At 45.5% G+C, this 14,981-nt stretch overlaps 2 protein-coding genes across 2 annotated transcripts in view; both read right to left on the bottom strand.

Annotated features, from left to right (window-relative positions):
* Positions 1 to 14,744, bottom strand: part of POC1B (POC1 centriolar protein B) — a 106,825-nt gene extending 92,081 nt beyond the window's left edge. The window contains exons 1-2 of the mRNA XM_036759859.1: positions 14,561 to 14,744; positions 11,485 to 11,569 (exon numbers count right to left, since the gene is read on the bottom strand). Coding sequence (XP_036615754.1) covers positions 11,485 to 11,569; positions 14,561 to 14,575 — 100 coding nt within the window. The 5' untranslated portion in view covers positions 14,576 to 14,744. The remainder of the gene's footprint in view (positions 1 to 11,484; positions 11,570 to 14,560) is intronic.
* GALNT4 (polypeptide N-acetylgalactosaminyltransferase 4) lies at positions 7,436 to 10,698 on the bottom strand. Its single transcript, XM_036759858.1, has one exon. The coding sequence runs from the start codon at positions 10,497 to 10,499 to the stop codon at positions 8,751 to 8,753; it is 1,749 nt and encodes a 582-aa protein (XP_036615753.1). The 5' UTR covers positions 10,500 to 10,698; the 3' UTR covers positions 7,436 to 8,750.
* Positions 14,745 to 14,981: the final 237 nt, after the last annotated feature.

The raw sequence follows: 14,981 nt of genomic DNA, 5'->3' as shown, positions 1-14,981 counted from the left end.
GTTCAGCTTCATCAGTTTGGCCGTCATGCAGAATGTTTCAGAGGAAGCACTGGACCCCAGCGCTTCCGATTCTAAGGCCGGCCTCCTACTTTATCTGTAATCTAGGGGGAAAATAAAAAATGCTTTGTAACCTTTAAAATGTTACGTAAATGGGAACTGTTACTATTTGCAACCCCCTTGGCATAGGTCCTGGACCGTCTACTCAGTGAGAACCAGTAAATGTTTCATGACTAGGTAGAGAAGGGTAAGTAATCCAGGGAGCATCTACAAACAACAGCACTGAGGCTTCTGAGGAGAGGGTTCGGGGGTGCAATCTATGGTACAAACAAACACTTGCAGTGGTCACAGCATACAAAAACATTGCCTCTATCTCTGAATTAGGAAAATCTCCTCATGTTTACTTGCATGTGAACATAAGAATTCTCACTAACGGAGGAGTCAGTGTTATTGAAAGAACATACACACACACACACACACACATACACCCCATGTAGTTGTATTAGTTTCAAATTATATATAAACAAATAGTGTGACAGCAAAGGGGATAGATGGCCAGATCTGGAGTCAGAGGACCTGGGTTCAGACAAAATCTCTTAACCCAGGCTTTCAATGCTTGCTTGAAGCATGCCAAAGGATTTCAGGTGGTCTGAGAAAAATGTAGAGGAAAACATCCTTTGTATGTAGAGGAAATCCTCTGGCAAGCCACAGGTTGTACAGGTCTGTGGAACCTTTCTGGGGCCTAGTTTTCTCACTTGTAACATGAGGGAGCTGGAGAAGACCACCTCTTAAGGCCTCTTCAAGGTAAAAATCTATGATCCTACTGCTTAAAGGGAGAGGGGAGGGGAGATAAGCTATGGTCGGTCACAAAGAATCTTATAATTTCCTTAACAAATACATTAAAACTATTTGTACTTAATACATTTGTTTCTATAAAAACTAACATTAAAGAGATTTCCAAGTTTATAAATATTTGTTGGCTAAAGTTGGCTAAATATTCCTCCTTTAATTTTCTTGGCAATCTCTTTTTCCACCTCCCCCTTTAGAAATACACTATATAAAGATCCCTGGATGTGCAGTGGTGTGATATAGAAGAGAGATAGTCGCAGCAATTCATGAAACCATCTTCTGAGACACGAAGGAGTTTCGATCTCCACTGGAGGAGGGAACATTCATCCTGATAAAACCATGGGCTTTAGATCATTGAAGGACATGTAAGAGGCGCTCCTGCCAAGCTTTAACAAAATCATGAAGTTTCTATCTCTAGAATCTGAATTAAATGGCACTCTAGTACGCTGGCCCGAGATGACTTTTTGGTAATGCTACTAAATGATAGTCACCCTTGCTCTCATAAGAACAGCTATTCTCCTGTCTATTGGCCCAGCTCTTCACACTTAGTAAATGGTCTTCAAGAGTTTGGGGGGCCAAATCAATCATTCGGTAGCTAAGCATCTAGATATACCTAATCTTAGCTAGGCTGGTCTTTGGACTTCATTTTTTCATCTTTCTACCTCCTGTATAGTGTCTGCATATAGGGGGCTTCAGACATGCGTGCTGAATTGAATTTGTTAAACAGACAAACTTGGAAGGATGACCACGACATTCATTCATTTAGTTCCTATATCTTGTTTAATTGTGTCAATTCCTTGAGGGCCAGGACACAAACAAACTAAGTCTAACTGGATATTCTCTGAGATTCTATGATTCTCTCCCATCTTTCATGTGCTCCCCACATAGTGCCTGGCCCAGGTGCTTTGCTTGCGGTTAGGTTTTCCATAAACACTGGCTGCTGGATCCAGTGACTCAGCATATATTCAGCAATAAAGAGCCCATGAAAGACAGGGAGACCTCTATCTGCATTGTGAGATACAGCAGTAAAGACTGGTCAGGCTCAGAGGAAGCTCAGGATGGTGAACTTGGAGTCCGAGGCTCTCTGCTCAGACACAGCTGAGTTATTTGTCACCTATGTGAGTTTTAGCAAGTCCCTCCACCTCTCTGGGCCTCGTTGTCTTGCCCCAGGCCTAGGAACCTCATCTGGCCCAAGGGAGGCAAATAGTGATGACACAGAAAAGAAAAACGGGCCAGTCAGCAGATACATGGGATGCTACTATCAATTTGGGTGAGGGGTAGAGCTGGGATTTTTATGGATTCTTATTTCATCTCAGTCTTGTAAAATACTTGCAATTTACATACCATTTAGTTCCTTGTTTCTGCACTGTCCTTCCCCAGGAAAGAAATGGTCACACCAAAGCCCAATATATATTATAAAAGAAAAGGTTATTTAATTACTGATGTCAGTGCAGTCCTGTGCCAGCTTAGAATTTGCTTTTGAGTATTTCCATTTGAAACCCCACCCTGGATAAACATGGTATATAGTTAAAAATGTCAGCAGCTTTCTGTCATTCATCATCGAATGGATCCTTTGGAGATAAAAGGTCAAAAGAAGGGAGCTGTAAATGTAGTTGGCAGGTACACCCAGGCATTGTTCTGCATTCTTGACATTCCCACTTAGGAGGCCTTGCTGAAATTTCCTGGAAAAGATGTGAATTCATCACCCAATGGGCAATTATCTTCTTGAGAAGTACTGATGAACACATAGCCAATTCATAGGCCCTTAGATGTGGCCTTTGGGGTTGCAGCAAAGGGGCAAAGAGAGGGGGTGGCAACCACAGAGAAAGCAGGAAGGCTGGGAGGGAGAACAGCAAAAAGCTAGTCAGACACAGGTGGCCATGGTTTCCTGTCAGCACAATCACCCAGTCTCTCCCCAAGGCTGCAGGCACCAGAAAAATTCCTTCAGTAGTGGAGGAGCTCCTAAACTGAGCAGTTTGGGACCTTCCTCCCAGGGGCTCCAGGATCCTTCTTAAGAAGAAACACTTTCCCTTTGTGAATCTGCCCCGAGTCACCTGTGCAGGAGGGAAAAGGACCCTTACCTGCCTCCTTGGGGCACACACCTGCCACAAAGCACTAATTTACTCAGTGGATTTATTTGGTGATTTCACACAGTGAACAGGTACTTAGAAGAGGTCCCCATTTGAACTGGATTTTTTAATTGGTTCATGCTGAATTTTCAGTCAAACAAAACCTTTCATCACACAAAATACCCTGAAGTCAGGCATCCTTATAGTACTTCTGAAGTTGATTTTCTTTTAACCTAAATGCAAGATTTTTTGCTTTACACTACTAAAAGAGTTAACACATGTAAACTTGAAAGCACTTTGCAAAGCTTAAAGTGCTATCATCTAAGGTATTAGAAATGTTAATAACTAAGACAACCATTTTGGGTCATCTCCAAATGTTATGATAATACTCTCTGTCTTCATTCAAGTCATTGATCAAAGATGAGCCAAGGATGGCCCTGTGCTACACCACTATAGGTGTCTCTTGAAATCAGTATTAATCAGTATTCATTGGATGCGATTGTCCAATCACATACGAATCTGCCTAACTCCTCTCATCTAGCCTCCATTTCTCCATCATGTTCATTAAGATATTGAACGCTATTCTGCCAAATGTCTGCTGAAATCCAGAATACTGCACTATTCCCTTGACCAATCAACCTAGTTACTTTACCAAAAACCAAATAAAACTACTTTGGCATTCTCAGAGACTTCAATGCTGGCTCCAGGTCATCCCTGCTTCCTAATTTGAAATGCTCACAATAATCCAAATAATCTACTCTAGAATTTTGCTAACTATTGTCATCAAGGTCATTAATTTGTAGGTCTTCCCACCTTCTTCCCAGTATACTCACTGTACACACCTCTTTTTCTCCTCACGCAGCCACAGCCTGGTGCAGGCCCTCATCATCTCACACCTGGATCACTGCAATAGTGTGTTGGCCGGTGAACCCCATTCAAGTCTCTCTCCCCTCCAGTCCATCCTCCATTTAATTTTCCTAAAGCACCAGTCCAATCATGTCACTTCTCTAGTTAGTAAACAGCAATGACCATGGGCCAGGCACTGTGCTGGGATACAAAGGCCCAAAGTGCTCTTTCTCCCAAGAAGCATGCAAATAACTGTGTACACAGCAAGTTACATAAATGAGTAATCAGAGAGAATCACAGAAGAAGGGCACTAAGATTAAGGAGGACTGGGAAAGCCTTCTTCAGAAGGTAAGCTTTTTGAGATGGGCAGGAAGCCAGGGAAGCCAGGAGGCAGAGGTGAGGAGGGAGAGAATTCCAGGCATGGGGGCAACTAGTAAAAATTTGGATTCTGAAGATGGAGAGTTGGGTTTGAGGACCAGAAAGGGGACCAGCATTACTAGATTGCAGAGTACTGGGGGCGTGAAAGGGGAGGGTTGGTGTGAGAAAGTGACCATACAGTGAAGGGCCTTAAAAGAGGATTCTTTATTTGATACTGGAGGCAAGAGAGAGCCACATGAATTTACTGAATAGAAGCAATGATATGGTCAGACTTGTACTTTAGGAAGGTAAGTTGGACAACTGAGTGGAGAGTAGAGTGTGGTGGGGAAGGGACTTGAGGCCACTGAGTCAATACAGGAGTGAGGTGATGAGGGCCTACGCTAGGGTGGTGAATAGTGTCAGAGGAGAATAGGGGAGCCTATGGGAGAGATGTTATGAATTCAATACAAACAGGCATCGGCAAGAGACTGGATATGGGGAGAGCAAGTGAGGAGTCAAGGAAGACACCTGGGTTGGGAGTCTAGGAGACTGGGAGGGTGGTGGTGCACTCAGACATAATAGGGACATTAGGAAGAGGACAGGGTTTAGGAAGAAAGATAAAGAGGTCAATGTTGAACTTGTGGAATTTGAGATGTCTATGGGACTTCCATTTCATGATCTTCTATATATAGGTAGTTGGTGGTGTAAGAGTAGAAGTCAGGAGAAAGGTTAGGGCTATAGATAAGGAGATTTGAGAATCAGCAGCACAGAGATAAGTGAATCCACAGGAGCTGATGAGATTACCAAGTGAAACAGTATTGATGGACGGAGCCCTGTGGGACACCCATGGTTACTGACGTGATCTGGATGAAGCAAAGGAGACTTAGTTATCAGACAGATGAGAGGAGGACAAGAAATTCTAGTGTCTCAAAAGCCTAGAAAGAAGATAGTATCAAGGAGAAGCGGGTCATCAACGGTGCCCAAACCTACAGAGGAGTCAAGAAGGACAAGAATTAGATCTGGCAATTAAGAGATGATTGGAAACTTTGCAGAGAGCAGTTTTGGTGGAATGCCGAGGGCAGAAGCCAGATTGTAAGGGGCTAAGGGGAGAGTACGAGGAAAGAAAATAGGGACACCTGTTGTAGATGGAGAGGAGGACAGATCTGCTAGCTAGCAGAGATGGAAGGACAAACTCCTCTTCTTAGTTCTTAACCTAGAGTAGGATTCAGTTCTCTCTGAACCATAATCTCTCTTGCTTTTCCATTTTGAAAACTGTTCCCTTTGACCTAACTGCAGCAGTACCATCTAGAATCACTCTAGCACCTCAGAAAGTCACATTTCTTTTACACATACTCTAGAGGGAAGCTTCAACAGGTCAGAAGATAATTACTCATATTTGAAATCTCACAAGGTTGTTGTAAGGATCAAACATGATAACATACATGACTTTCCCCCACCCTGGCCCCTTTACCTACATAGATTCCCAACAAGAGCCATAATCAAAATAGTTTTGGTAAATTTTTGATAGGTGGCACAGTGGGCCAGGGAGGTCTGTAGCTGGAGCGGAGGGCATAATGAGTTTAAGATGTCTTCTTACACCTTATACCCCAACATGTCCTCTGACTGTTCTACAAACAAGATACTCATCTCTGGGCTCTGGCCATTGTCTCTGGCTGTCCCCATGCCTGATATGCCTCCGCCACTCCAGCTACTGACCTCCCTGTCTCTCTTTAAATCTCACCTAAAATCCCATCTTCTACAGGAAGCCTTGTCTCTGTTAATGCTTTCCTATTTATCCTGTATATAGCTTGCTTTGAATATATTTGTTTGCATGTTATCTGCTCTTGTAAGCTCCTTGAAGGCAGGGACTATCTTTTGCCTCTTTTTGTACCCCCAGTGCTTAGCACAGTGCCTGACACATAGTAGGCACTTGATAAATATTTACTGAATGAATGAGAAAACTATAAAGTGAAATTGCCCACTATCAAAAATGGCTCTCGGTGACAGCTGATCCTCTGAGGATAAATCAAAGCACCTGCATTTGTTTACAAAAAAAAAGCTATACAGTTTATTTCATGTTCCTCCATTGCAACTTTTAAAACCATGAGGAAAAAAAAATGGGTCTATATTCTAACTGATCACAGAGAGCCATTTGTTCACAATAGACTAAAACATCTCAACATTCTTTCACAAATTATTCAAAACAGCAACTCAAGACAAAGTACAAATTTTCATTGACAACTGAACACCCAAACATATAAAGACCAAGGAGATTCTTACTTTTTCAACATAAAGTGAATTGGATCCTTCTGGGTAAACTAAATTCAGTTGCAAGTTTGTCTTGAGGTGCACATCCTTATTATTAAAAATACCCACACTGAGTTTATGCATATTAATGGAGGTCAGTGTGGAAATCTGAAGTCCACAATGTTAATTCACAGTTCACATGCCTCATTTTGACCGGGAGTTTCAAATTCCTATCTCATTAAAAACTTTACTAAAGCGACTATCTGAGTGATTTAAACTGTCCACATACAAGAGACAGATGGTGCAGAGAAACACAAACTTCAGGTAGCAAAAAAATAATAATTTATATTTGACCTTAGACTGTGACTTTGTACTTGAGAACTGGATATGAAATTTACAACATGTCAAACTAGAAAGTGGATCCAGACTCTGATGAGCTTATTCAAGGTTGTGAAAGCTGTTTGGCCCCTCTGGTTTGTTTCACTTTTGCTCTGGATTCCCCAATGCCCAGCACAATGCCTAGCATACTGAAAGGCACTTAATAAATGAGTGTTGATCGACTGATCCTGGCTCCCCTGGTCTGACTCTTCACCCACGGCATATAACCAGGGAGGCAGCATCCTTTCTAATCATTCGAGGATGCTAGCTAAGCTGCGATCTAAAGTTTCTTTCTACAAGGTTACTCTTGTTTCATATCTAGAGAAGTCTGGCTTTCTAAAAGGCCTCTCTTTGGCTAGAAAAACAAGTTAACAGAACAGTGGCCAAGTAAAATGTCACAGTAATTCAGGAGTTGAAGATATCAGTTTCGCTTCTGATGTCACTGTACACCTAAACACTGGAAGTGTTGCGAGCTAAATAATGTTCTGAAAGCAAACTGTAGAATGGATGGTAGCATCCCCTGAGTCAATAAACCCCTAAAACAATAAAAATAATATAATAAATTAATAATAAAAAATAATAAAAATAATAAAAAGTGAAGGGTAAGCCTCAAGTTTAAAAATCATGTCTTTATAAACTGGGAACTTTTCATTTCACCCTGGTTACAGTCTCATAGAAAGAAACAAGACAAATTAAAATAGAACAAGTTTTTTTTTAATATTGAAAATATAATTTTCAATGCTGCAATGCTTCTCAAATAATTTTGTTTGGGAAACATTTCTTATTCTTCATTCAAAAGATTACTTTAGAAAATTTTTTTAAAAGTTTATTCAACAGTTATCAAAACCATATAAACATAGTGACTGGCTAACTACAGCTAACATTCATTCCCCAACCAAAACATAATAGAAGTTTGAGCTCAGCTCATTTAAAATTTAAAAACAAAAACAACCCTTTTCAAGTTTCATAGACGGGAGGTAGGTCGATCAACGACACTTACATATGATAAGTTGGGAAAAACGGAAAGTGATTTGAAGATTGCAGGGCTAAGAAATACTTAATTTTCCTAACCAATGGCCATAAAGAGAAAGAATACTTACAGATACTTTGGTCAAATTATTTACTTTCAGATTCACACAGTAATGTAAATACTGTTGGTCTTAGCTTCAGGGACATTTCCACTGTGTTTACTTTAAATGATTAAACATTAATTTAAAAAAGAGGAGAAGAACCCCCTTGGTTCTCCTCTATTTATGAAATCAAAGAACTGCATCAAGAGAATGAGCATGTGTATATGTGTATAAAGGAATTCACCGGGATTTCTTATTAAGCCAGAATGAGAGGTATCAATATGCATGAGGTAAATGCAGTGACTTCAAAACTGCAGATACCTCTCCATTTCATTTAGACACCTATCTATTTCTTGAGCCTTCTGAGCATTAAATTGCATAATTCCCAAACCCAATTATCCAATTGCTCTAGAACTGTGATTAAACATTCAAACAAAGGCTAATGATGCACTCTTCCACCTGTTTGGTTTTTAAACACTATAACTCTAAAAACTCAAATTGGTGGGTGAAATAAAAATCTTATATTTACCAGGCCAGTTTTACTGTAATCACACTGCACATAATCTTCAAATGTCAGTAATTTATGCATTAATATCAGCCATTTCTCATACTGCTGATTTTTTATTTCTTGAACTGTAAGTTTGGAACCTAAAAGCCTCTGGGGCTCTCTCACCATACAAAGAATTCAGCCAAGGACAGGTTGGATTGGGCTTAGAAAATGAATTCAGTCTATAAGGCATCTACTGATATGAAAAGTGGTTTTGGGCCCACCACCAGTTTCAGTGTATTAGACAAGATAATGAAACAGCTTTTCTGGAATGGTTTCAGTCTACATTCAAATAACTTTTTAACAAAATACAATCCTCAACAAGGCTGCTTTTTTGTTTTTTTTTTGAGACTACCATAAATTATAAACACAACTGTGCACGTGTCCAGCCTACTTCTCAAACCTCCAAATCTGATTTTTATCAAGGGCGTTACAAGTTCTCATTTGTACATCAGGCCGCCCCTCTGATGTACGGTAAGCACTCACACACAGACCAGATTGGGGATGATAAATTGTTCCATCCTCTTTAAAGTGCCAAATAATCTCTTCAGGAACAGGCGACCCCTGCTTAGGACAGTACTGCATTCCAACATAATTTTTCTGGTGGGGGACCATCACACATAATTCTGTCTGGACGCTAAAACGTAACTCTTTCTTTAACGTATACTCGAAAAACTGATTGCCTCCTTGTCCGTGACATCCAAACAGAGACAGATGAGCTCCTGTGGGATCACGGTCTGGAGATTTGTAATCGAGACATTCCGAAGATATTCCCACACTGCGAATAGCCCCATGCCAGCCAGGTCTATCATCTGGCACACGCAATGCAGGAAATACATTTTTCAAATACCAGTCAAAACTCTTGCAGTTCAACCGTCTTCTCAATAATTTTCTTTCAGACACATCACCGTAATTTTCCTTCCTCGCTAAAGGGTTTCGATTATAGAAGTGCTCTTTATATTCATCCATCCACACCTCTGCAGCCCGGACTGTGTTCTGTCGGAAATTGGGCCTGGCGTAGGGGGCTCGCTTTGGGAAGACGTGCCCTACGTGAGAACAGGGGTGAATCTCCAGGGTCCCTCCACACTGCCAAACCCTGAATGACAACTCCAAATTCTCACCACCCCATACTTCCATCCCTGTGTCGTAAGTACCGAGGTACTCAAAATACTTTTTACTGACAGCAAATAGCCCTCCTGCCATAACCGGTGATCTGATGGGGTCAACTCTGGATTTCCACCTTCTCCTTTCATGCTCAGGGACTGCCTGCCACTGGAATGTTAAGTGCCAATCAAATCCCCCAATTACCGGCTCCCCTTCCTGCATGTAAAAGTCAAATGTATTCCAATCAATTGTGTCTATAACAGGACAAATGATTACGGATTCATCTTGACTAATCCTCTCCAACAGAGGTTCCAGCCACCCTGAGTTACACTCACAGTGACAGTCTAGGAAAGTGAGCACTTCCCCTGTGGCAAAAGTCGCTCCAATGAGACGGGCTCTGACCAGCCCCTCCCGCTTCTTGGTTCTAATTAAACGAACTCTTTGCAGATTGCTGATGTAGGTTTCCAGCTGAGCCTTCAAATACAGTTTATCACTTAAGTCATCGACCAGGATAATCTCCTTCAGGAGGACCGCAGGGGATGTCTCTAGGACGCTGTGGATGGTCCGTAGCAAAGTGGACCAGGCTTCGTTGTAGAAGGCGATGATGACCGAGGTGGTGGGCAGCCTGCGGTAGTCATAGGTCTTGAGCCGGCACTCGTACATGCGATCATCCCGGATGTGCCGGTGCAGAGAGATTTTGTCACTCAGGTAAATGTTAATGGCATACCTTTCGATGAGCTCTTCTGCCTGCTTCTCCTCGTCCCCCTGGAGCTGGAGGTGGCTCGCCTCTCCCCACTCCCCTGGGGCCGCGGAGTCCGGCGGGGGCTTCACGTAGAGGGGCTGGGCCAAGTCTTCTGCTTTCGCCCCGGGGCCAGGTAAGCCTCTCTCCCACCTGCCGGAGGTGAAGATGTCTCCAGAAGGGGCGCGGAGCGAGGACACGGACAATTCCACGACTGCATAGGCCACCATGAGGGCGCCCAGCAGCAGGCAGCCCCTGCCGAGCCAAGCCCACCTGGCTGGGACGCGCACCTTCATGGTCAGTGGCGCGCGCCCGCCGCCCGCGCCCGCGCGCGCCCTGGGACTGCCCAAAGTGCAGTCCGCTGCCCGCTCCCCCTCCCCGCCGCCCGAAAAGTTTGTGCAGCTGCTGGGAGCTGCTGGGGGGCCGCCCCACACGCGGCGGGAACCCAGAGCCCAAACTCCCGGGGGCTCACTACTTCCTCCTGCGCGCCGGGCAACTTCGGGTCACACTCACACAAACTCGCACACTTGCACACACGCAGGCGCGCACGGGACACAGAAACCCGCCTTCTTCCCGAGCCTGACCCCTCCCTGAGTCCTCCCCCGGCCCTCCCCGGGCGGGGCCCCTGGTCTGGGTTCCAGCTGCGTCTCCAGCTGTGAGGGGAGGGAGCGCACCCCTCCACCCCGCCTCCAAATCCACGCCTGGGAAAGGCTGGCTCCATCCCGAAGTCACTCCCCGCAACCCCCAGGCCAGGACGGGGAGGGGCTTTTCCGAGCTGGACTCCGAGGAAATACTCCACCCCCGCCCTCCCCCCACTCTCAGGCTCCCATTGTCCATCCCCACCCTCGGCCGGAAATCTCCCGGCTGGGTCAAGTTCAAGTTCGTGGATCTCAAACTGGCAGTTCTTAAAGGATCACTGCTTTAGAGCTGGATCGGCTTCGAGGTCAAGCCCAAACCCGCCATTTTGCAGATGAGGAAACTGAGGCACAGAGGCAAACTGGTTTGCTAAGGTCAGAACAAATGTGCCACAAAACCTAGTTCAGAGCTGGAAGGGGCTTTGCTGTCCAATCCAACCCCTCTGTTTTCCAGGTGAGAAACCTGAGCACAGAGAGGGCAGGGGTCTTGCTCCGGGTCTAGTGAGTGTCTGGAGCCAGATTTTAGCCCCGCCCCTTCCTGATTCCAACTTCCCCGCTCTGTCCTTTACATTAAGCTAGCTCTCCATTTGTACAGTTTTTTTAAAAAAATAAAACAAAAACCGAGGAAGGGGTGCATGACACTTACCAAGTCGTTTGCTATTGGGGCTGAAATCCACACTAGTCACTGCAGCTTTATGGCCTTTGAAATAACGTTCCAAAATTGGATCCTCCTGGAAGGAGAGGTCACCAGGTTTTCAAAAGGCGCCCCTGATTTCATCCAGGAAATGAAATTCACTTTTCAGTTACCCACCCAGCCATTTAATAGACTTCCAGCAAACAGGGGAGCCTTCAGCCCTGCAGTTTACAAAACAGCAGAAGCCTTACAAAAAAGGTAAACGAATGGGCCCTTTCCACCCTCCAGGTCTTCTCACATAAAGCTCCCCCTTCGAAAACTGGAGGTAAGGTGGGGATCCAGTTTACCTTCCCTCTGGGTGGAGTGGATATAGGACCCTGGGCTTTGGAATGAGAAAATTCTGTGTTCAAATTCAGCTTGACCTGGGGCAATTGACTTCTCTCAGCACCTGGGTTTCTTTATTGGGTAAAATGAAGTGGTTGGACTAGATCATCTCTAAGGTCTCTTAGCTCTGGAGCTAATTAACCTCAGAGACTTAGAACTGGAAGGAGGCTTAAAGGTCCTCTTGACCACACCTTTAGTTTTGTTGTTGTTTAGTAATTTTTTTCAATGGTGTCTGACTCTTTGTGACCCCTTTTGGGGTTTTCTTGGCAAAGATACTGGAGTGGTTTGCCATTTCCTTCTCCAGCTCATTTTTTTGCAGATGAGGAAACTGAGGCAAATAGGGTTAAGTGATTTGTCCAGAGTCACACAGTAAGTGTCGGAGGCTAGATCTGAACATAGGTCTTACAGACTCTAGGCTCAGAGCTCTGTAGCTGCCCCACCTTTAATTTTACAAATAAGGAAGTAGACCTAGGGAGGTGCCTTAAGGTCACACAGGTAGATAAGATTTGAATCTACATCTTCTAAATCTTAAAAAACAAACCAAAAAACCCCACCCACAACTCATTTCTCCTATTACAACTGGATCTGAAGGGCTAAGGAACCCAAAAGCCAGAGATAGAACAAATCCCTTCCCCTCTCGGGACTCAATCTCCCTCATATATAAATAACAACTCATAAAACAGTGCAATGTTTATCAAGCATTTCCTTCCAAATAAGCCTCAGATGAGTAGTATTAAGTGAGGGGGCTCAACCAGATCAGCAGCTTCTAACCCTTTTTGCAGCATGGAACCCCTCCCAGGCAGAATCTGGTAATGTCTTTTCATCCCTCCTCAGAACTATGTTTTTTAAATAATTCAATAAAAGGCAGGTAGAAGTTAGTGAAAAAGATGTATTTTTTTTTTCCCTAACCATGTTCAAGTATCCCTTGAAATCTATCCACAGAAGCCCTTGAGAGTTCATGGACCATAGATGGGTTAAGAACCCTTGGAATAAATGATAACTAAGCTCCCTTGAAGATCCAAATCCTGTGGTCCTATGAGTTTCTTTCAAGCCCCAATTTGGGATGGTACTAACCCAGAGGATGCTTCTGAGACTGGGGCAACCTCCTCTAGGGGACAGGGCTTGGAGAGAGTATGGCTGCTGTCCATGGTTACAGTTGGGAGTACAGATAAAATTAATAATTGGAAGACATGTTTTTTGGTCATTCAATAAGCATTTATTAAACACTTAACTCTCTGTCAATCTCTATGCTACAGACTGGGGATACACAGGGAAAGCAAAAACAGTCCCTGCCTCCAAGAAGTTTACATTCCAATGAAAGTGACAGCATTCAATACATTTGACTTTCATATGAAGGAGGCAGCAAGTGGAGGACTGGGTTCAAGTCTGGGCTTTGGCACTGACTCAGAAACACTTCCACTTTCTGGCCTCAGTTTCCCCATCTGAAAAATGAGAGTTGGACTAGAACTTGAAAGCTTCCTTCCAGCTCTAAATCATCGGGTTCTATGAGGTCCCTTGTAGCCCCCGACTGTGATAAGTGTCCATCAGCAGATGATTCTGAGGCTGAAACAATGGACAGGTCCCGGTCCTGACTGGTGTCCATCCAAAGGTACAGTTAAAGGGATTTGGAGTACCAGCTTCTGGGACAAGGAACCTCCCCTCCCTTTAAGGCCCAGCTAAAATCCCACCTTCTAAAGGAAGCCTTCCCCCAACCCTCTTAATTCCTCTCCTCTCCTGCTTCCTATTTATGCCACCAATAGCTTGTGTGCGGCATGGTGTTTGCTTGTGGTCTCCCCCAGCAGATTGTAAGCTCCTTGAGGGCAGAGGCTGTCTTTGGCCTTTCTTTGTATCCCCAACACTTAGCACAGTAACTGGCAAACAGTAAGTGTGTAATAAATGCTTATTCTTTCTCCCTTTGTAATATCTTCCACAGTTTGCTTTTCTCTCACATTAGATGGTAAGCTCCTTGAGGGCAGGGACTGTCTTTGGCCTTTCTTTGTATCCCCAACACTTAGCACAGTACCTGGAAAACAGCAAGTGCTTAATAAATGCTTATTCTCTTTCTCCCTTTGTAATATTTGTCCAGTTATTTGCTTTTCTTCTGCATTAGACTAGGAAGCTCCCTGAGGGCAGGGACTGTCCTTTGCCTTTCCTTGTACCCCCAACACCCCCAACAGTGCTTGGCACAGTGCTGGGTACATAGTAGGTGCTTAATAAGTGTCGACTGACTGACTTCCAGGGTCTCCATTTACTTCTCTGCAAAAATCAGAGGTCCGAACTTGAGAACCCCTGACATCTCTTCCACCTCTCACCCTGAGGATTCTGGCTCACAGTTCAGAGACCTGGGCAAAGTCCCGTGGCCTCCCTGTGCCTCAGTTTCCCCCCTGTAAAACGAGGGTCTGGACGGACTTGACCCCTCGGACCCCTTCCAGCCACGACCTCGGACCCGGGCTTTGCTGCAACTTGCGCTGTGTCCCTGGGGAAGCCGCCAGGCCGCCCGTGCCTCAGTTTCCTCCCTAGTCCAGGAGGCGGGGCTGGGCAGGGGGCCTCCCGGCTTCGGTCCTCAGTTTCCCCGCCTGACCGGGCCGGGGCGTAGCTGTTGCTCCGGAGCCTTGGGGTCCGCCCCGTCCCCGTCCCGGTTCCCCCCGCCCCACCCCGGCCCCAGGCTCCGCCCCTTCCCCCCGCCCGGCTGGTCCGTCCTTACCGGGGCGAAGGCCATGGGGCCGCGGACGCGCCGACGCCAGGCGGGGGAAAGGGAGGGGAGGAGAGGGCAGGGGCGGGGGCGGGCACGACGGGCGGAACCGTGCGGGGCCCGGAACCGTTTGGCAGCGGCCGCGGCGTGGGCCCGTCACAACAACGACGGCGTCCCAGTCAAAACCCCGCGCTCCAGCCCTGGCGAGGCGAGCGCCGATCGCATCCTGGCCCTATTGGCCGCCTTCGCTTCCGGCCCGTGGCGTCAGCGGCCTCCCCGAGGCCCGAGATTGGCTCGGGGTCCTCCCCCTGGGTGCCTAATGAGGCGCTAGGACCTGGCGGGAGCCCGCGCCGTGAACCGAGGGGAAGGCGGGAGGGAAAGCGGGAGTTGTTGGGATCGACGCGATCGGCGATCGATTCTGCCTTAAAGGTAA

The sequence above is a fragment of the Trichosurus vulpecula genome, chromosome 5 (genome assembly GCF_011100635.1).
Source record: "Trichosurus vulpecula isolate mTriVul1 chromosome 5, mTriVul1.pri, whole genome shotgun sequence".
In the NCBI taxonomy this organism is placed as follows: domain Eukaryota; kingdom Metazoa; phylum Chordata; class Mammalia; order Diprotodontia; family Phalangeridae; genus Trichosurus; species Trichosurus vulpecula.
The sequence above is the reverse complement of the archived record's forward strand: the minus strand, read 5'-3'. Positions and strand labels throughout refer to the sequence as shown.

What these genes read in the sequence shown, in the direction of transcription:
- GALNT4 (XM_036759858.1), bottom strand. Translation starts at nt 10,499, where the DNA reads ATGAAGGTGCGCGTCCCAGCCAGGTGGGCTTGGCTCGGCAGGGGCTGC.